Below are 23,629 nucleotides of genomic sequence, written 5' to 3'. Positions count from 1 at the left end.
ATTTCTCAAAAGAAACCTTGTGGGCAAGATGGGGCTAGAAGGAAGTATTTAAAGTCATGAACGGCAAGGACCTACATCCAAGATTACTCCATCCAGCAAAGCTTTCATTTAGAATGGAAGGGCAGGTAAAGTGCTTCTCATGTAAAGTCAAGTTAAAGGAGTTCATCATCACCAAGCCATTATTATATGAAATGTTAAAGGGGCTTATCTAAGAAAAAGAAGATAAAAACTGTGAACAGTAAAATGACAACAAAGTCACAACTATCAACAAATGAACCTAAAAGAAAAGAAAAACAATGAAAACAAAAACTAAGCAAACAACCAGAACAGGAACAGAATCAGAGAAATGGACATCACATGGAGGGATTTCAGTGGGGAGGGGGAAGGGAGGAATAGGGGGTAAAAGTTACAGGGAAGAAGAAGCATGGTTAGTAGGCATAAGGTAGATAGGGAGAGATAAAAAAAATTGTGTGGGAAACAGAGGACTCAAAGAACTTATATGTACAACCTATGGATATGAACTAAGAAAGGGGAATGCTGGAGGGTTGAGGGGTGTAGGACGGGGGGTGGGATAGAGGAAGAAAAACTGGGAAAACTGTAATAGCATAATCAATAAAAATATCTAAAAAAAGAAAAATGAAAGAAGTACTGTAAGGATATGAAAAATTGACACGCTTGTGCATTTCTGATGGAAAAGTAAAATGATGCAGGTGCTGTACAAAACAGTTCAACAGTTCCTCCTCGAAATGTGAAACATAGAATTACCATATAATCCAGAAATATTGTCTGATTCCACTTGAATGAGGTAACTAGAATAGACAGTCATAGAAACAGAAAGTAGAATAGAGGTTACCAGGGGCTGGGGGGAATAATGGGGAGTTATTATTTAATGGGAACTGGGTTCTGTTTAGAACAATAAAATAGTTCTAGAAATGAATACTGGTAATGGTTGCACAACATTGTAAATGTTCTTAATGTCATGAAATTTTACACTTAAAATGCTTAAAATGGTAAATTTTACTTATGCATATTTTACCACAATAAGTAAGTATTATAAGGTTTTCTTAGACCCTGCTTAGGAAATAAACAACCAATTAGCCATGGAAACAGGCAGATGAACTTTATTTTGGAAGTTTGTGCTCCCGGCTCCTGGGTGACATTTTCTCTGCCCAGAGAAGGGGCTAAGAAAAGACCAAGAAAAGACCACAAGGGAGAAGGGGAAGGGTGGGAGTTTTATATGGCTGGATTTCGAGAGGGAGCCAAGGATTGGTTCTTGGTGAACAAAGAAGCAACATAGCATTGGTGATTCCTGGTCTGACGTCAGTCACCTCTTCTGGGTCAGAGGTCAGCCACCATATTACTTGTAGTCCAAATGGTGGCCATATTTGTAGTCCAAAATGCTAATTGTAACTAGATTCCCACTGGTCCTACCTCGCCCATCCTGACAAGTATAAAGGACCTCAAAAAATAATTGATTATATGAAATAAAAGTAATAATGCATAATGGAGTTCATAATATTTGTAAAAGTAAAATGTATGACAAAAGCACAAAAGCTATTATTTTTCAATTATTGGAAATATACTATTATAAGGTTCTTATGTTATATACAAAGTAGTATTGGGTTGTCCAAAAAGTCTATTTAGTTGTTTTTTTTTGTAAAATAAAAGACATTTTTGAGAGGAGTTGGAAGATGGTGGCAAGGTAGGTGGGAGCTGAACACACTTGCTTGTGCACCCAACTGGGACACCTAGCTGATCTTCCGAGGAATAGAGTAAACAGCCAACAGGATTCCAGCTGAGGTGAAGTTTGGAAGCCAAAAGTTGTAGAGGACACTTAAAAATGGATGGTAAGAAGATTTTGCAAGCCTGCGCTGGAGACCAAGGCTGCTGCTGTGACAGCTTTGCAGAAGAGCTAGATCAGTGATTATGTCTTAGCAGCTCCCTTCCCTCCTAGAGCAGCCAGTTCACGGACCTGGACACTTAAAGTCACTAGGAAGACAAAGACACAGAGACAGACACACAGCTGGCGGCATACCCCAGCTGGGATTGTGGCTGCAGGCTGGGACAGTACCAGAGAAATTGGAGAACTGGGTGACACCTGGAGATGGGAGAAGAGATGGGCTATGACTGGCTGTGACCCAGATAGTATCTGGACTTGTCAGAGAGTTGGTCTGTGTGGAAAATCAGGCATTCATTAGGAACAGCCTGCTGTAAAAACACAGTGAATTTGTTCTACAAAAGCTCTCAGTCACTAAGCAAGGACCACTCAAGAGCAGAGGCTGGGCCATCTAAGAGGGAGGACGGGGCATAATCAACAAAAGAAATAAGCAAACTAAATATAACCAGAGTCATCGAAAATAAGAACAATCTAACAATAGCCAGAGGAGAGGGTGGGGGGACAGAGGGGAGAAGGGTTTTCAGGAACTACTATAATGGACACAAGGACAAAATCAAGGGAGAGGGTGGAAGCAAGGGAGGGAGGTGGGTTTGGAGGGGCGTGGGGGGAGGGGTGGGGAGAAAATACAGACAACTGTAATTGAACAACAACAAAATAAAAAAAAAAAAGAAAAAAAGGGAGGAAGGGGGTGCAACTAGCTCCCATTCGGGGCACCTCACAGATTAATCAAAGGGGGGCAGCAGGAGCTCAGAGAGGTAGCAGCATCCAGAGACAGTTAATTCAATAGGGGAACTAAACTGCCCTGAAGGGATTTTTGCATGCATACATGCCTGATGAAGAGGTGTGATCTGCACCCACCCAATGCAGCTCAGGGACTAATCAAAGGGTTGCACAATGAGGTGGATTATAGGTGTTGGCCTGGCACTTAAGCTTATTGGTCAGTGAGGGCTTCACAGAGCTCTGAGGGTATGGAATGGAAACTATACACCTATGAATATTGTAGCCCAACTGAGCCTCCATACTCTCAGAACCACAGGAAAGGGGAAAAAAACAGAGCTCAGCCCCCTCTGCCTATAGCATCCAAGAAAACCAGCAAAACCCACTTGGCAGGTTTAAAATGAGAATGAAGCTTTTTTTTCCCAAGTGTCAGACAATAAGATCTAGAGCTGTGAGAAGACCAGAGACAGATCCTGAAGGAAGTCAGAAGGCTAATACTAACAGCTGAAACAAATTTCACTTTGCTATCCTTGAGAACTTGCATTTTATTTACTTTTTTGTTATTTTTAGTTTTTATTTATTTTAATTTTAATTTTTTATTTTTCTCTTATTTTTTTAAATTTCTCTTCTTTCCATTTAGCTTTTTTTTGGTTTGGTTTGTTTGATTTTATTGTTTGACTTTTTTTATTCTCCTTTTCATATTCTAATATTTCTTCTTTCACTTCACTTGTATTCTAACGACTACTTGTGGTCTTTCACTTTTTATTCTTTTTATTGAAATTCTATATTTATCATATTATTGTTATTCCAAATCTCACACAGCACTCTTCCCAGGTCTTAATCCATTTTGCCATCATCCCGAGCTTTATTACTGTTGTGGTTAACTTTATTCTCTCACTCACTACACTGAGTTTCTATCCCTCATGCTCACTATATCTCACCATCTAACCTTGCATAAGTGCTCTGCTTTCTCAAGTCAGCTCACACTCTTTTTCCCTTTTAATAAGAATCTTATCCCTTTTTCACCTTTTATAAAAAGTGGCCAGTTGGGTGAAATATCATGGTTCTTGCTGTACTTCTCCAAAGAACCTCCTATCTGTTCTCTACTTGTTAGTACTTTAAATCCCATAGAATACTCTACTGCTGTCTTACTCCATTTCACCTTTACCCTGCCCCTGATCACATTTAAGACAAGGTGGGAGCTGTGAATACCAATAAACCTGCTGGAGGGGAGAGCCTACCAACAAAGGAGCCACGAACAGGTAAAACCCAAGTACAACAAGAGAGCCCACTCAAACGGAAGAAAGGGCAACCCTAGAGTGTCCAGACAAGGAGATCAAAAAGACTGCACCACTGAATCCCATAAATCTCCTACCATAGAAACTCACATTACAAAGATAGCTAGCAAAGCAGAGGCTCAGGAACAATAGAAACAAACAAAGAAAGTAACCTAAAATGAGGAGACAAAGAAAGAACCTGCAATCAAAAGGAACAGAAGACTCCCCAGTAAAAGAGCTAAATGAAATGGAGGCAAGAAAACTATCAGATATAGAATTCAAAAGAATGGTGATAAGGATGCTCAAGGAACTAAAAGACAACTACAAGGAACTAAGTAGGAGCTACAACAGTATGAAAAAAAGAAATAGAAACCATGAACAATAACCAGAAAGAAATGAAGAATACAATTTCAGAAATAAAAAATACGTTAGAAGGAATTACAAACAGGTTGGATGAAGCAGAGGACTGAGTTAGTGAGCTGGAAGACAAGGTAGAAAGAAACACCCAGGTAGAGCAGCTGCATGAACAAAGACTCAAAATATATGAAGATAGTTTAAGGGAATTGCAAGACAACATGAAACGCAACAACATTCAAATCAGGAATATCAGAAGAAGAAAAGAAGCAAGGGATAGGAACCCTATTTGAAAAAATAATGACAGAAAACTTCCCAAACATGGAGAGGGGAAAAACCATGCAGGTTTAGGAAGCATGGAGGGTCCCAATCAAGATAAACCCAAAGAAGCCTAGAGAGGACCCGTGGCAAAGTGGTGGCTGGTGGACCCAGAGAGGCAGCAGATTATGGAGTGGGATACACAAGGTTGCAGCTGGCTAGCAAAGCAGCAGCAGGCAGACCCAGTGAGGTGGTGAATTGTGGACTGGGCAGTCCCATATTCCCACACAGATAAACTGGGAGAAACAACTGGGTAGCTGGACAGACTACACAACTCAGGGCCCTAGTGCAGGGAAATAAAGCCTCAAACCACTGATTGAAAACACCTTTGGGGGTTGAGGCAGCAGGAGAAACTTCTAGCCTCACAGGAGAATTCACTGGAGAGACCCACAGGGTCCTAGAATGTACACAAACAGACCCACATGGGAATCAGCACCAGAAGGGTCCAATTTGTTTGTGGGAAGCAAGGGAAGTGACTGAAATCCAGCAGATAGCAGAGTGCCATTGTTCCCTCTAGGGGACCCCTGCCCCCCATATAGGATCACAACACCGGGAGATGGGTTGCCCTGCCTGGGTGAATACCTAAGGCTCCATCTCTCACAACATAACAGGAATGTCAAGACAAAAAGAAAAAAATGGCCCAAATGAAAGAACAGATCAAAGCTCCAGAAAAAATACAACTAAGTGATAAAGAGGTAGCCAACCTATCAGATGCACAGTTAAAAACACTGGTGATCAGGATGCTCACAGAATTGGTTGAATTTGGTCACAAATCAGATGAAAAAATGAAGGCTACAATAAGTGAAATAAAGGAAAATGTACAGGGAACCAATAGTGATGGGAAGAAAACTGGGACTCAAATCAATGGAGTGGACCAGAAGGAAGAAAGAAACATCCAACCAGAACACAATGAAGAAACGAGAATTCAAAAAAATGAGGAGAGGCTTAGGAACTTCCAGGACATCTTTAAACATTCCAGCATCCGAATTATAGGGGTGCCAGAAGGAGAAGAGGAAGAGCAACAACTGGAAAAGTTATTTGAACAAATAATAAAGGAGAACTTCCCATTCTGGCAAAGGAAATAGACTTCCAGGAAGTCCAAGAAGCTCAGAGAGTCCCAAAGAAGCTGGACTCAAGGAGGAACACACCAAGGCACATCATAATTACATTACCCAATATTAAAATTAAGGAGAGAATCCTAGAAGCAGCAAGAGATAAGCAGACAGTAACCTAGAAAGGAGTTCCCATCAGACTGTCAGCTGATTTCTCAGAAGAGACCTTGCAGGCAAGAAGGGGCTGGAAAGAAGTACTCTCCAAGTCATGAAAGGCAAGGACCTACATCCAAGAGTGCTCTATCCAGCAGAGCTTTCATTTATAATGGAAGGGCAGATAAAGTGCTTCTTAGATAAGGTCAAGTTGAAGGAGTTCATCATCACTAAGCCCTTATTATATGAAACGTTAAAGGAATTTATCTAAGAAAGAAAGACAAAAAATATAAATGGTAAAATGACAGCAAACTCACAATCATTAACAACAACCACACCTAAAACAAAAACAAAAGCAAACAACTAGAACAGGAACAAAACCACAGAAATGGAGAAAACATGGAGGGTTATCAACAGGGGAGTGGGGGGAGGACAGAGGGGGAAAAGGTACAGAGAATAAGTAGCATAGATGGTAGGCAGAAAACAGACAGGGGGAGGGTAAGAATAGTATAGGAAATGCAGAAGTCAAAGAAGTTATACACACGACCCATGGACATGAACTAAAGGGGGGGAATGTGGGTGGGAGAGGGTGTGCGGGTGGAGGGGAGTGAAGGAGAGAAAATGGGACAACTGTAATAGCATAATCAATAAAATATATTTAAAAAATAAGTAAGTAAGTAGTGGCCTAGTTTTTCTATTAACCTCTGGGATTGAATCAATACTTCGGATGCTCTAAGGCTTACTGTCTAAGCCATTCAAAGCAAAAATTCTTGGCGTAATCAGTTGTATCATCAAGACTTAGTCCTCACATGTTCTAAAATAATGCAGGACAGGTTGGTCCAGGTGGTTCTTGTTTTATAAAAGAAAAAAAAAATGGGCATAATGATCATTTCTTTTAAAAGTTTTGTAAGTAACAAATAGTCACTTATTAATTAACTAAATTTAAATTAGTCCAATATCATAAAAATCATTTAGATTGACTCTATAGAGCAACATAATAACTATTGATCTTATAAGACTTTTTAAGCGATGGAACTTTTAAAATTTACAAAGAATGTAAGTGGCGTAACTAAGTCAAAGGATTTGTAGCATGGTCTAAAGTTCATAAGAGCTTTTCTAAGACTTTTGGCTAAGATCAGCTCTAGAGATCTGTTCTTATCAGCTTAAAGTTCACAAAGCCAACAGCTTAAACAAATAAAAGGACCTGTTATGATAATTTAATTTAATTTAATTCAATTTAATTCAATTTAATGCTTATGTTTACACTCAGGTTTGCCTCCCAGAACAACTTTGTTTTTTTTTTTTTTGTTTTTACAGAACAATTACAATGATAGAAGTAAGTAGCTGCCTAGAGTCGGGAGGCCTAAGGAATAAGAGGAGTGAGTGCAAAAGGGCTAAAGAGAACTACTCAGGTGACAACAATGGTCTGTATGTGGATTGGAGTGATTACAGTTGTATACATTTATCAAAATATCAAACCAAATTATTTTAAATGTTTCCATTTGTTTTATGGAAATTATACCTCAATAAAGTTTATTTAAAACCATAAAAAGAGACATTTTTCATTTTTACCAATAACTTTATTGATGTGAATATTTTGACTATGTCAGCTATCTCCTACTATGGGCTTCTAGTGGGTAGAGGCCAGGGGTGCTGCTAAACATCTTCCAATGAATAAGACAGCCCTACAGCAAAGAATTATTTGGCCAAAATGTCAATAGTACCAAGAAATCTCACCAACCACTTTTTACATGTTTGATCAGTCACAGTGCCTTCTCCATACACTGCACAAATCCTTTTTTGTGTTTCACTTATGTTTTTACCTTTATTGAAATAAAAAGCACAATATGCCAAAAATGTTGTATATCTCCTTCCATCTTCAATATTGAATGGCTGCACAAAAATTTCACCAATTTTGATAAGTTTTTTAAATGCACGCTGATATGACTGATAGTTGTCACAATATAATCTAACAAAATTGTTTCAAATGAGGTTAAATACAACTAAGCCCCCAATATAATATTACTTGAAGATAAGCTATAAGTTTAAAATGTACATACACTATAAACCCTACAGCAACCACTAAAAAAAGTTATAGCTAATAAGCCAACAAAGGAGATCAAATACTAAAACAGAACATAAAATATACCCAATTAATCCAAAAGAAGGTAGAAAAAAGAAAAGGCAACAAAAATAGATAGAAAACAAAACAAATAGCATGGTGGCTGATTCAAAATCAAACATATCAATAATAGAATAAGTATACTCTCATCTTAAATAAGATGCAGAGATTGTCAGATGCAATTTTTAACAAAGCAAGACTTAACTGTATGCTGTTTTAAAAAAAAACCCAACTTTACAGAGAGACACAAATAGGTTAAAAGAAAAAGAATGAAAGGTACATCATGCAAACACTAATCTTACTTACAAAAGGGGAAATAACTGCATTAATATCAGACAAAATAGATTTCTGAACAAAGAATACTACCTGTGTTGTTTTATGATAAAGGGGTCAATTCAGCAACAGGACATAAACATCTAAGAGATTGACATACTTAATAGAGCTTCATATTATGTGAGGCAAGAAACTGATAGAAGTGCAAAGGTAAGTAGACAAATCCATAATTATAATCATAGATTTCAGCCTAACTTTCTCAGAAATTGATTAAACATAGACATAACTTTAATAAAAATAAAAATGACTTAACACTCTGAACCAACTTAACCTGACAATTATAGAACACTTAGCCTAGCAAAATATGCATTCTTTTTGAGTATACATGAAATATTTACCAATCAAATCATATAATAGATATATTCTCCGAAGGAATTACATTTTAAATAAACCACAAAATATAAGGAAAATCCCCAAATATTGGGAAATTTAACAAAAACACTTCTAATAGCCCATGGGTTAAAAAGAAATAATAAGAATAATTACAACCAGTTTAAACTGAATTAAAAAGAAAACATATAAAAATTTGGGGGTTTCAACTAAAGCAGTACTCAGCAGGAAATGACTATATTAGAGTTCTAAATGCCTATAATTAGAAAAGAAGAAAGGTTTCAAATGAATGGCTTCATCTTCCACATTAAGGAAGTTAGAAAAAGAAAAGCAAATAAAATGCAAGGTTCATTAAAAGAGAAATAGATAAATCCGAAAAGACTTATATCTATTAAAGAAATTGAATGTGTAGTTTAAAATCATTCTTAAAACTCTGGACCCTGCCCTGGCTGGTGTGGTTCAGCTGGTTGCAGCGCCAACCAAAGGGTTGCCATTTGATTCCCAGTCAGGAAACATACCTAGGTTGTGGTTTCAGTCCCCTGTTTGGATGTGGACAATTCCAGTTCTGGGTGCATATGGGAGGCGTCTCTTTCTCACCTCAATGTTTCTCTCTCTCCCTTCCTCTCTCTTTAAAGAGCAATGGAAAAAAATGTCCTTGGGTGAAAACTAAAAACAAAAAAATTAAAACTCTGGACCTCACTGCCTTTACTAGTGAATTCTATCAAACATATAAGAATGAAATAATACCAATTATACATCAACTTTCACAGTACTGAAGAGTGAATACTTTCCAAGTCATTTTATGAAGCCAGAATTATCCTGATACTAAAAACAGGCAAAGACATTACAAGACAAAGAAACCTATACACCAGTATCTCTCATGCACATACATGCAAAAAATGTTTATATTTTAGTGGGTCAAGTTAAACATAACATGAAATGTTTATAAAAGTGGAATTTTTCTCATGAATTCATGGTTGAATTAAAACTTGAAAATCAATCATTGTAATTCATTACATGAACAGAAAAAGAAAAATCATATGATCATGTACTAGATGGAGAAAATGCTTTAGACTAAGTCCAACATCTAGTCCTTATTTTTTAAATAAATAAATAAATCTCACCAGTAGGAGAAAATTTCCTGAATCTGAAGGATAAGAAAAACCCTACAGCTAATATCAACTTTAATATCAAGTAATGGAATACTTTCTCCCTAGGATCAGGAATAAGGCAAGGATGTCTACTCTCATCATGTCCATTACAAATTTCCTGGAGGTGCTGGTCAATCCAACAAGTCAAGAAAAAGAAAAAACAGAGATTTATATAGGAAATGAAGGGGGAAAACAACCATCTTTATTTGCAGGTGACTTGATCACCTATCCAGACAACAGCTAAAAGAATAGGTGAGTTCTGGCTGGCATAGCTCAGTGGATTGAGTGTGGGCTGCGAACCAAAGTATCGCAGGTTCGATTCCCAGCCAGGGCACATGCCTGGGTTGCAGGCCACGACCCCCAGCAACCGCACATTGATGTTTCTCTCTCTCTCTCTCTCTCTCTCTTTCTCCCTCCCTTTCCTCTCTAAAAATAAATAAATAAAATCTTAAAAAAAGAATAGGTGAGTTTAGCAAGGATATTTGAACACTTCATAAAAATTGACTGTATCTTATATTCTAGCAATGAATAATTAGAAATTTAAATTTTAAAAGCAATATAATTTATGACATCATAAAAATATGAAATACTTAGGAATAAATATGACAATACATATGTAAATCTTGTGCATTGAAAAGTATGTAACATTGCTGAAAGACATTAAGGAAGACTATATAAAAGTATACCATTTTCCTTGACTTTAAAGACACAAAATTGTTATCTCAATTTTTCTTAAATTAACAAATAAATTAAATGCAATCCAAGTCAAAACTTCAGCAGACATTTTACAGATCTTGACAAGCTGATATTAAAATTTATTTGAAAATCTAGGGTCCTAGAATAGCCATGACATTTTTGTAAATGAAAAACAAAATTGGGAGACTTCTGATCAAGATGGCAGCATAGGCAAACATGGCTCACCTCTTCATACAACCACATCAAAATTACAACTAAAAAATATAACAACCATCACTCAGTAACATCAGAAATTGAACTGAATGGAAGTCTGACAACTACAAAATCAAGTTCAATGGCAGTATGACAACTACAGAATTAAAGAAACCACATCCATCCAGACTGGTAGGAGGGGTACAGATGCGGAAAGGGCTGGTCCCACAACCATGTGGATAAAAATTTGGGAGGAGTATCTTTGGAGCAAGGAGTCTGAAACCCACACCAGACCCCCCAACCCAGGATTCCAGTGCCAGGAAGATAAGTTCCCGTAACCTCTGGCTGCAAAACCCAGCAGGGATTGAATTAGTGGAAGAAACTGCTGGAGCCCTAGCAGTTCCTGTTAAAGAACTCAAACACAGACTCACCTACTCAGATTCACTCCCTGTAAGCTCCAGCACTGGGGTAGCAGCTTGGAAGGCACCAGTAGTATAAAAGGAGAAGCTAACATGTCTGGCATCAAAGCGAGCAGAGACCATTGTCCCTTTTCTAACCTCCCCTGCAACAGCGCAGGTACGCTGGTGCCATATCTGAGACTTCATCAACCTGGCTAATACTATTTGACTCTCCTTGGATGTCCCAGGAGACTCTTCTCCACCCAACTTACAGGTCCACCTAAGTTGCTTTCCAATATGAATGGCTGGTCTTGGCCCCTGAATCCTATCAAACAAGCCAAAGCTGGCTTTGGCGAGTCCTAGCAGCAGCCAGATTAGGTTCACAGCTTGTTTCCCCTGGGAATCTCCAAGCCCAGCAGCAGCAGCAGCCGTCTCAGATTGCTTTACAGCTGAAGCAGGGTATCCTGGGCAAAACACAGATGGAGACTGACCTTGGCCTGCAACACCCAGGAAACCTCAGGGTCAGCACACTCAGTGGACAACTATAAACCAGGTCAGATCACCACCACCCTCCCCTCCCTGCACAGCTGATCCTCCACAGAGGGCAGAGGTTGGTCATCAGTGGTCACAGCCAATCCTTGCAGCTTACTGGCCTGGATAAATCCCTCCCACTGATCTGCCAAGAGCCACCGAGGCTCAACTACAAGAGAAAGGTGTATTCAGCCCACACAAAGGGGACACCTTGAGTACCCAGCTTGGATGATAGGGGAGGCTATGCCACTGGACCCTACCAGACACCTACTACATTAGGCCACACTACAAAGACACGGAGTCAAACCAGCTCTACCTAATACATAGAAACAAACATTTGGCAGGGAGGCTGCCAAAATGAGGAGACAAAGAAACATGGCCTAAATGAAAGAACAGATCAAAACCCCAGAAAAAGAGCTAAACAAAATAGAGATAAGCAATCTACCAGATGCAGACCTTAGCGGCATAAAAAAGACCCAATCAGAAATGAAGGATACACTAATTGAAATGAAGAAGAATCTACAGGGAAACAATAGTAGAGTGGAGGAAGCTGAGAATGAAATCAATGATTTGGAATATAAGGAAGAAAAAAACAGCCATGCAAAACAACAAGAAGAAAAAGAATCCCAAAAAATGAGGATAGTATAAACAGCCTCTAGGACAACTTCAAGAGATCCAACATTCACATCATGGGGGTGCCAGAAGGAGAAGAGAAAGAGCAAGAAATAGGAAATCTATTTGAAAAAATAATGAAAGAAAACTTCCCTAATTTGGTGAAAGAAACAAACATGTAAGTCCAGGAAGCACAGAGTCCCAATCATGATGGATGCAAAGAGGCCTACTCCAAGACAAATCATAATTAAAATACCAAAGCTTAAAGATAAAGAGAAACTCTTAAAAGCAGCAAGAGAAAAGAAGTTAGTCACTGGATGGATACCAGATGGAAGGAGAGAGGGGAAGAATGGGTGAAGAAGTGAAGGAATTAAGAAGTACAAAGAGGTATTTACAGAATAGCCATGGGGATGTAAAGTACAGTATAGGACATGGAGTAGCCAAAGAACTTATATGCATGGCCCATGGACATGAACAATGGTGGGGGATTGCCAGTGGGAGTAGGGGGCACTGGGTGGAGGGGGTCAAAGGGTAAGAGTAAGACAACTGTAATAGCATAATCAATAAAACATAATTTTAAAAAAAGATAAAGTAGGGAAGAGACAGAAGATGATAAAGGGGCTCAAATACATGGTGACAGAATGAGACTTAGTTTTGAGTAGTAAATATATAATATAATACAGAGATGATATATTATAGAATTGTACAGTTAAAATCTATATAATATGCCCTCGCTGGTATAGCTCAATGGATTGAGCGCTGGCTTGTGAATTGGAAAGTCACGGATTCAATTCCTAGTCAGGTCACATGCCTGAGTTGCGGACCAGGTCCCTGGTTGGGGGTACGTGAAAGGCAACCAATTGATGTTTTAAAAAAGAAAGAAATGTATATAACCTTATTAACCAATGTCACCCCAATATAAGTTTAATAATTTTTTAAAAGAACAAAGTTGGAGAATTTATAATACTTGGTTTCAAGACTTATTATAAAGCTGTTGTAATCAAGTCAGTGTGGTAATAAATAAATATAGACAAATATCAATAGAGCATAATATAGAGTCCACAAACAGATCCCAAAAGTAATCAAGGGGGAAAGGATCATCTTTTCTGGAATAAATTGATATCCACATGCAAATATATGAGCCAGAACCATTACCTCACACCACATACAAAATTAACTAAATATGGACTATAGACCTAAATTTAAGGGAGAAAACTTATAGAAGAAAGCATTAAAAAATTAATCGGTCCTTCTCTTCAGAGGCTATGGGTTCACTGCCAAGTCTCCCCATTTCCCTGAAATGGAAGGCCCTTCCTCCACTTCCTTGGTGGTGGGGCCCTGACCCCCACAGCTGGGCTGCCACCTGCTTACCAGTGCCAACAAAGTCCCCTACATGTACACAAAGCAGCTGAAGGAGGAGCCCCAGGGGCTGCCCCAGCACAAGCTACCACTGGGAGAGCCTAGCCCTCACAGGGGCTACAGTTGCCAGCACCCTGCAGCTGTGGAGCCACTGCAGGTCACACTCAGAACTCAAGTCCTCTTCTCTCCCCTCTGGTCACTGTCAGACTATCCCCTATTTCAGTGTCTTCGGTTATATTTTGCTAGGGTTTTTTTTGTTTTGTTGTTTAGATTCCTGTTAAAGGTGATATCATGTGGTATTTGTCTTTCACTGCCTGGCTTGTTTTGCTTAACATAATGCTTTCCAGCTCCATCCATGCTGTTGCAAAGGGTAGGAGCTCCTTCTTTCTTTCTGCTGCATAGAATTCCATTGTGTAAATGTACCATAGTTTTTTGATCCATTCATTTAGTGATGGGCATCTAGGTTGCTTCCAGCACCTAGCTATTGTAAATTGTGCTGCTATGAACATTGGGATGCATAGGTTCTTTTGAATTGGTGTTTTAGTATTCTTAGGATAGAGTCCCAGCAGTGGAATTGCCAGGTCAAAAGGCAGATCCATTTTTAGTTTTCTGAGGAAGTTCCAAACTGCTTTCCATAGTGGTTGTGCCAGTCTGCAGTCCCACTAACAGTGCACTAGGGACCCCCTTTCTCCACAGCCTCTCCAACACTTGTTTGTTGCTTTGTTTATGATGGCCATTCTGTCTGGTGTGAAGTGGTATCTCATTGTGGTTTTAATCTGCATCTCTCTGATGGCTAGCGATATTGAGCATCGTTTCATGTGTCTTTGAATTTTCTGTATGTCCTCCTTGGAGAAGTGTCTGTTCAAGTCCTTTGCCCATTTTTTAATTGGGTTACTTGTCTTCTTAGAGTGGAGTCATGTAAGTTCTTTATATATTTTGGAGATTAAACCCTTGTCTGAGGTATCATTGGCAAATATATTTTCCCATACAGTTGGTTCTCTTTTTATTTTGATACCGTTTTCTTTAGCTGTGCAGAAGCTTTTAATTTTGATGAGGTCCCATTTGTTTATTCTTTCCTTTATGTCCCTTGCTCTAGGAGACACGTCAGTAAAAAAGTTTCTGTGTGAAATATCTGAGATTTTCCTACCTACGTTCTCTTCTAGGACTTTAATGGTGTCACACTTTATATTTAAGTCTTTTATCCACCTTGAATCTATTTTTGTATAAGGTGTAAGTTGGTGCTCGAGTTTCATTTTTTTGCATGTAGCTGTCCAGTTCTCCCAACACCATTTGTTGAAGAGGCTATTTTTATTGCATTTTATGTTGCTGCTTCCTTTGTCAAATATTAATTGACCGTAGAGGCTTGGGTTTATTTCTGGGCTCTCTGTTCTGTTCCATTGGTCCATGTGCCTGTTTTTATGCCAGTACCAGGCAGTTTTGATTACAGTGGCCTTGTAGTATAGTTTAGTGTCAGGTATTGTGATCCCTCCTACTTTACTCTTCTTTCTCAAAATTGCAGCAGCTATTCAGGGTCGTTTATGGTTCCATATAAATTGTTGAAGTGTTTGTTCTATGTCTGTGAAATATGCCATTGGTACTTTAATAGGTATTGCATTGAATGTGTAAATTGCTTTTGGTAGTATGGACATTTTGATGATATTAATTCTTCCAATCCATGAACATGGTATATGTTTCCATTTGTTTGTGTCTTCCTTGATTTCTCTCCTCAGTATGTAGTTTTCTGAATACAGGTCTTTTACCTCTTTGGTTAGGTTTATTCCTAGGTATTTTATTTTTCTTTTTGCTATTTCAAATGGGATTTTTTCCTTGATTTCTGCTTCTGCTGTTTCATTGTTGGTGTACAGAAATGCCTTTGATTTCTGGATATTGACTTTGTATCCCGCTGTTTTGCCAAATTCATTTATTAGGTCAAGCAGTTTTTTGGTGGAGTCTATAGGATTTTCTATGTACACTCTCATGTCATCTGCAAACAGTGACAGTTTTGTTTCCTCCTTTCCGATTTGGATTCCTTTTATGTCTTTTTCTTGTCTGATTGCTGTGGCTAGAACTTCCAGTACTATATTGAATAGAAGTGGTGAAAGTGGACATCCTTGTCTTGTTCCTGTTCTTAGTGGAAAAGATTTTAATTTTTGCCCATTGAGTATGATGTTGGCTGTAGGTCTCTCATATATGGCCTTTATTCTGTTGAGGAATGCTCCCTCTATTCCCACTTTACTGAGTGTTTTTATCATGAATGGGTGCTGTACCTTATCAAATGCTTTTTCTGCATCTATTGATATGATCATGTGGTTTTTGTCTTTGCTTTTGTTTATGTGATGTATTACATTTACTGATTTGCGAATATTGTACCATCCTTGCATACCTGGAATGAATCCCACTTGGTCATGGTGTATGATCTTCTTAATGTAGTGTTGGATGCAGTTTGCCAGTATCTTGTTGAGGATTTTAGCGTCAATGTTCATCAGCGATATTGGAGGGAATTTCAGGGGGGAATGGGTAGGGTTTACAGGAACAAATTTGGAGGACACATGGACAAAAACTAGGGGTGGGGGGTAATGGGGGGAAGGGGGGAGGGTTGGGCGGGTGGGCTGGAATGGGAGTAGGGGGGAGAAAACTGTACTTGAACAATGATTAAAATAAAAAATTAAAAAAAAAAAGAACTCAAGTCCTTCACATGTGGACTTCGAGCACTCCAGCCACCTGTCCCTGCACCATGCCCGCAAACCTGCCTGCTCTGCCCACTCTGCTTCCAACACCATGGAGATGGCATAGCATGTGTGCCTCCACCAAGTTCAGATCTTGCTCTGGGCCTTTGCATCTGACCCACACAGCAGCACAGTCATATTCACTCCCTGGCTCTGCTAAAGCTACAGCCTTATACTGGGACTCAGTTCACCAATCTATCCAAAGGGAGAAATGTCCTTCCTTCAATCATTCCCTTCTTTTCTCCCTAATTGTGTGATGTAGATCAAGTCCTTGCCCCTCCCTGGGTCCTTGCCCCTCCCTGAGCCAATTGCAACTAGGTTCCAGCCCATCTGTGCTGTGAGAGCTTTTACAAGTGATTTAACATCTCTGAGCCATGCTTTTCTCATCCAAAGTGCTGAATGGTTGTCCACATAAATATTTGACAAAAAAGCACAGCATGGCTCCTTTTAAATCTCCCCCTTCTACCAAGTCACCTTACTCTTCACTCAATAAACATTCCACACTATAAAAAACGAAGGAAGGAAGGAAGGAAGGAAGGAAGGAAGGAAGGAAGGAAGGTCGGTCTCAGTGAGTGGGATATGTTTTAGGCTTGGAAAATATTTCTTAAATGTATCCAAATGAGCAGGATGTATAAAAGAAAACTTAATTATATTTCATGAAATGTAAAAACTTTAGCTCTTTTGAGAAAAAATAACTTTCATAGGAAAATGAAAATCCAAAGACTGGAAGAATATATTTGCAAAACTTACATCTAACACAAGAAAACATGAATAACTCTATAATGCAAAGATATAGAGCCCAATTTTTAAAACACACAAAAAATTTGAACAGATACTTTCCCAAAGATGTATAGAGAGCAAATAAGCACATTAAAAGACGTTCAAAATAATTAGTCACTAGGGAAATGAAAATTAAAACCACATCCAGGGACTTCTGGTCAAGATGGCAGTATAAGTAAACACAGTACTCACCTGTTCCCACAACCACATCAAAAGTACAACTAAACTACAGAACAACCATCGTGCAGAACTGCCTGAAAATGACCTGAATGGAAGTCTTACAACTATGGAATTAAAGAAGAAACCATATTGAGGCTGGTAGGAGGAGTGGAGAAGCGGAATGGGATGGTCCCACACTGATATGTGGCAACTAAAACTCAGGAGGATATCCCTGGGGCGATCTCAGTTGTGGAGGCCCCCCATGAGGAACAATGGGTCCCAGCCCCACACCAGGCTCCCCAGCCCTATGTTCCAGTGCCAGGAAGAGAAGTCCCCATAACCTCTGGCTTTAAAAACCAGCTGGGATTAAGTCTGAAAAAGATGAAGGCTTCTGGAGTCCCCAGCAGTTCCTCTTAAAGGGCCTATGCATGGATTTACTTGGACTCATTTCCGTTGAGCTCCAGCATGGGGCAGAAGTTTGAATGGCACTAGAGATAAACAGGGAAGGAACTGAATTGTTTGGCATCAGGGTGAGAACTAAAATGGCAGCTTTTTCCTAAACAGGAGTGCTGGCAGAGGCTATAATTCCTTTGATGAGTCCTCTCCCCAGAGAGCCAGCAGGTGGGTACCATATCTGAGATTCCATCAACCTGGCTCACACTATTTGCCCCACTCTGGTGATTCCCTGAGGCCCTGGCCCCATATAACTTTGAGGCCACCCAAACTGTGCCCAGTGGGTTTTTTATACAAATGGCTTGTCTTGGCTCTTGCTTCAGTTTCTCCTAAAATCTCTCATACAAGCAACATTTGGCCTCAGTGAACCATGGACCTCTCACTAACTGGCCCCAGGCCTGGCACTAGCAGCAACCAGACTTGGTTCTCAGTTTGGCCTCGCTTAGGCAATTCCAAGTCTAGCACAAGTAACAGCCGTCTGCAGATCACTTTGTAATCTATGCTGGTGGCCATTGGGTAGGAGAAAGATGGTGGCTGACCTTGGCCTGCATCTCCCAGGAGGCCCCAGAGCCTGCATACTCAGTAGACAACTTCAGACTACATTGAAGCACCACTACCCAATGGCTTCCACAAGTGACATACTTAAGGGATGGACTCAGTGGGCAACTGAGCCCTGCTGAAGTAAGACCTACTCTACAGAGTGGGCCCTGCACAACTGATCCTCTATGGTGGTTGGAGGTTGTTGGTCAGTGGTCACTACCAGTCCCTGCAGCAGATTGACCTGGGTAAATCCCTCTCATTGATGTGCCAATGGCAATCAAGGGTCAACCGCAAGAGGAGGGTATACTCAGCGTACAGGAAGCGCACACCTTGAGTGCCCAGCTAGGGTGATAAGGGGATAGGCTGTGCCACTGAACCCTACAGGACACCTATTACATTAGGCCACCCTACCATGCCTGGCAGATGTAGCAGCTCTACCTAATAAATAGAAACAAATACAGGGAAGCTACCAAAATGAGAAGACAAAGAAACATGGCCCAAATGAAAGAACAAAACAAAACTCCAGAAAAAGAACTAAACAAAATGAAGACAAGCAATCTAATAAATGTAGAGTTCAAAACACTGGTTTAAGGATGCTCAGGGAACTTAGTGAGAACCTCAAAAGCATAAAAAAGACACAATCAGAAATGAAAAATACACTAATTGAAATGAACAATTTACAGGGAATCAACAGATTAGACAAAGTAGAGGATGAATCAGTGATTTGGAATCTAAGAAAAAACAAACAATCAGAATAGCAAGGAGGAAAAAATAATCTTTAAAAAGGATGGTGTAAGAAGCCTCTGGGACAACTTCAAGTGTATCAATATTTGCATCATGGGGCTGCTGGAAGGTAAGAGAGAGCAAGAAATTGAAAACATATTTGAAAATATAATGACAGAAAATTTCCCTAACTTGGTAAAGGAGGTAGACATACAAATCCAGGAAGTGCAGAGTCCCAAACAAGACACATCATAATTAAGATGCCAAAGGTTAAAGACAGAGAATCCTAAAAGCGACAAGAGAAAAGCAATTAGTAACTTACAAGGGAACTGGTTTCTTTACAAAAACTTTGCAAACCTGAAGGGATTGGCAGGAAATATTCAAAGTGACGGAAAGCAAGGACCTACAACCAAGATTACTCTGCCTAGTGAAACTATCATTTAGATTGAAGGACAGAAAAAGAGCTTCCCAGACAAGAAAATTTCATTACCACCAAACCAGTATTATATGAAATGTTAAAGGATCTTCTTTAAGAAGAAGATCAAAAATATGAATGAGCAATAAAAAGGCAATAAATACATATCTATCAACAGTTAAATCTAAAAGACAACACAAATGAATAAGTGGAACAGAAATAGAATCATAGATACAGAAAATGTTTTGATGGTTGCCAGATGGAGGGGGCTTCAGAGGGATGGGTGAAAAAGGTGAAGCGATTAAGAAGTACAAATTGATTGTTACAGAATAGTCATGGAGATGTAGAGTATAGCATAGGGAATAGTCAATAATAGTCTAATAACTATGTATGGTGTCAGATGGGTGTGAGACTTATTGGGATGATCACTTATTAAGTTATGTAATACCTAATCAATGGGGTGTATGTCTGAAACTACTACTAATAATAATAATATATGCCAACTGTAATTGAATATAAAAATGATTTAAAAAACCACATCTGCCATCTCACTAAAATGAACAAAAACAAAAATAAAAGTGTTTGTGAGGATGTAGAGGAACTGTAACTCTCTTACATTGCTGGTGGGAATGTGAAATGATACAACCTCTTTGGAAAACACTTTGACAGTTTTTTTTTTTTTAATTAAACTACACCTATCACATGGCCCTGGCATTCCATTGCTAGGTATTTACCTCAGTGAAATGAAAGTATCCGCACATGACTACTGGTATACAAATGTTCATAGGAGCTTTATCTGTAACAACTCAAAACTGGAAACAACCTTGATATTCATCAATAGGTAACTAGATAAACAAATTATGATGTATCCCTACAATTTAATACTATTCAGCATTAAACAGAAATAAATGTTTGATATATAATTAGGCTAAATTAAAGAAGCTGGCAAAAAAGTACTAACTGAATCACTCTATTTATATATGAAATCAAATGAAAACTAAGCTATAGTGACAAGAAGCAGATCAACAGTTGCTTATGAATGAGGAGGTGCACAAGAGAGAAATTTCAAAAAGGTACAACACATTTGGAAGTGATAGATTTGTTCATTTTCTTGACTGAGATGATAGTTTTAAAGTTATATGCATATGTCAATTGTACTCATTAAATAAATGCAGTTTATTTTATGTCAATTATGCCTTTAATATCTGTAAAAATTTAATAAAAAACAGTGGGGTGGGAAAACACCATTATGTCCCACCTTTAAATTCTTTTTGACCACAATGTGTCTTAGAAGGTTTTAAGAAATACTAAAGAGAATGAGATTACTTACTTGAGAAAGTCTGTCTCCCTTTGAATTCTCATGATCTCTGTGCTTGTCAAATTATTATGGCCAGTTATGTGTGCAAAACCAGGGAACTAAAATTAAGAATATAATAGAATCATGGTAAAAGCTGTGGTATAATGAAATTTCATTAAAAATTAATTTTAACTTTTTTTTCTCATGCCCAACATCCGTCATTTAAAAACCATAATTGGGGAAATCGTAAGTAATGATTACCCCAGTAAACAACATTAAAAATTAAAATGCTCTTCATAACCAGATATGTACATTACATTAAAGATATAAGTTTATAAAAGAAGATATCTGAATTTAGCTTTAGACAGACAAGATTTTAGAATCTAGAAACCTAAGTTAGCACACATTTTTCTCAAAGACTACATCCCTAGGAAACTCAAAAGGGCTCACCTAAAAGAATAAATGCAGCAACTGTCTGCTGTTATCCACAAACATTGAACTCACTTCAACATACTTATTTGAGCATCAACTTTATACCAGGCACTGTGTTTGATGCAAGGAGGGAGAAAGATAAATATTATAGCACATAGCCCCTCCTGCGACTCATAGTCTATCCTGCAATTGGTTTGATGTCCTAGTGGTAGGAGAATGGGACAGAAAGGAAGTTTTGAGAAGGAACACGAAGGAAGAAGCTAACACTTATGGAGGGTCTGACAGTATTTTTTTGTAGCTGTTATCTCCTTGGCACTTCACAACGGCCTTAGGAGGTGGGTAATATCCCCATTTTATTTTATTCCTATAACATTTACATTTTATAATTTCAAAGTTACAGAAAATAACTCCTGTATAACCAGTTTGAGCAGTCATTCATATTAACATTTTGCCCCAAGTGATTTCATTCTGTCTGTCTGAATTGTGGAGAATAAGCTACAGTAACCATGTCCTCTGTCTCTAAATACTTCAGTGTGCATTACCTATGAACAAGGATGTCCTCTTACAAAATTATCAAAATCAAAAAAATTAGCAGTGATATAATATATTATCTAGCTCTGGCTTGTGTGGCTCAGTGGATTGAGTGCTGGCCTGTGAACCAAAGGGTCGCCAGTTTGATTCCCAGGCAGGGCACATGCCTGGGTTGTGGGCCAGGTCCCCAGTAGGGGATGTGCGAGAGGCAACCATACACTGATGTTTCTTTCTTTCTCCCTCCCTTCCCCTCTCTCTAAAAATAAATAAAATCTCTCTCTCTCTCTCTCTCTCTCTCTCTCTATATATATATATATATATATAATCTCTCTCTATATAATATATAATCTAACCCATAGATCTTTATTTAAATTTTATTGATTGTGCCAATGATGTCCTTCGCAGCTATATTTTTCTTGTTCTAGGATTAACTCTAGAATCACACTTTCATTTAGTTATTATCTCTCTTTTGTCTCCTTTAATCTGAAATAGTTTCTCAGTCTGTATATCCTTCATGATGTTGACATTCTTTGAAGAGTGACAGGTCAGTTAATTTGTAGAATCCCCTTCACTTTGGTTTTGTCTAAGGTTTCCTTGTGATTGGATTCACTCATGCACTTTGATACAAATACCAGAGAAATGACATGGTGTCTATCTTAGTGCATCATATCTAATGGCACATATATTCCTCATTTCTGAGATGAAGATGCTACTGAGGCTCAGAAAGTCCAATAAATTGCTTCAGGCCACATCAACAGTAGCTTCTACAACATGTCTGCATGCTGAGCTTAGGACTCCAGACTTTATGCTGCAGGCAATGGGAATCGGTCAAAGGGTTTCAGCTGTTTTTCTGTCAGATCCAATATAGCCTAGACCAAAAGTCTCAAAGTGGTGGTCTATTGGCCAAATTTAGTCTACCTTTGAGTTTTATTTGGCCCAAATATACAATTCTTTTTTAAAGTATTTTTTATTGATTATGCTATTACAGTTTTCCCAATTTTTCTTCCTCTATCCCACCCCCCGTCCTACACCCCTCAACCCTCCAGCATTCCCCTCTCTTAGTTCATATCCATAGGTTGTACATATAAGTTCTTTGAGTCCTCTGTTTCCCACACCATTTTTTTTTATCTCTCCCTATCTACCTTATGCCTACTAACCATGCTTCTTCTTCCCTGTAACTTTTACCCTCTATTCCTCCCTTCCCCCTCCCCACTGAAATCCCTCCATGTGATGTCCATTTCTCTGATTCTGTTCCTGTTCTGGTTGTTTGCTTAGTTTTTGTTTTCATTGTTTTTCTTTTCTTTTAGGTTCATTTGTTGATAGTTGTGACTTTGTTGTCATTTTACTGTTCACAGTTTTTATCTTCTTTTTCTTAGATAAGCCCCTTTAACATTTCATATAATAATGGCTTGGTGATGATGTACTCCTTTAACTTGACTTTACATGAGAAGCACTTTACCTGCCCTTCCATTCTAAATGAAAGCTTTGCTGGATGGAGTAATCTTGGATGTAGGTCCTTGCCGTTCATGACTTTAAATACTTCCTTCTAGCCCCATCTTGCCCACAAGGTTTCTTTTGAGAAATCAGCTGATAGCCTTACAGGCACTCCTTTGTAGGTAACTATCTCCTTTCCTCTTGCTGCTTTTAGGATTCTCTCCTTATCTTTAATCTTGGGTAAGTTAATGATGAAGTGCCTTGGTGTGTTCCTCTTTGGGTCCAACTTCTTGGGGACTCTCTGGGCTTCCTGGACTTCCTGGAAGTCTATTTCCTTTGTCAGATTGGGGAAGTTTTCCTTCATTATTTGTTCAAATAAGTTTTAAATTTCTTGTTGTTCTTCTTCTCCTTCTGGCACCTCTATAATTTGGATATTGGAGTGTCTCAGGCTGTCCCAGAGGTTCGTAAGTCTCTCTTCACTTTTTTGAATTCTTGTTTCTTCATTCTGTTCTGGTTGGATGTTTATTTTTCCCTTTTGTTCCAAATCATTGCTTTGAGTCCTGGTTTCCTTCCTGTCACTGTTGGTTCCCTGAATATTTTGCTTCCCACACCATTTTAATCTCAGTTTAGTTTATTATTTGATTTTG

General features: G+C 38.7%; 1 protein-coding gene across 6 annotated transcripts in view; it reads right to left on the bottom strand.

Moving 5' to 3' along the window:
- Window positions 1–23,629, bottom strand: part of DZANK1 (double zinc ribbon and ankyrin repeat domains 1) — a 135,265-nt gene that overhangs the window by 75,810 nt on the left and 35,826 nt on the right. For all 6 annotated transcript variants that reach the window (XR_004899330.1, XM_036009489.1, XM_036009492.1 and 3 more), the window contains exon 7: window positions 20,619–20,704. Coding sequence is in view for 5 of the 6 variants with exons in the window: in XM_036009489.1 (XP_035865382.1) it covers window positions 20,619–20,704 (86 nt within the window). In the remaining variant the exon portion in view is untranslated. The remainder of the gene's footprint in view (window positions 1–20,618; window positions 20,705–23,629) is intronic.

Source organism: Phyllostomus discolor, chromosome 9, assembly GCF_004126475.2.
Source record: "Phyllostomus discolor isolate MPI-MPIP mPhyDis1 chromosome 9, mPhyDis1.pri.v3, whole genome shotgun sequence".
Classification (NCBI taxonomy): Eukaryota; Metazoa; Chordata; class Mammalia; order Chiroptera; family Phyllostomidae; genus Phyllostomus; species Phyllostomus discolor.
The sequence above is the reverse complement of the archived record's forward strand: the minus strand, read 5'-3'. Positions and strand labels throughout refer to the sequence as shown.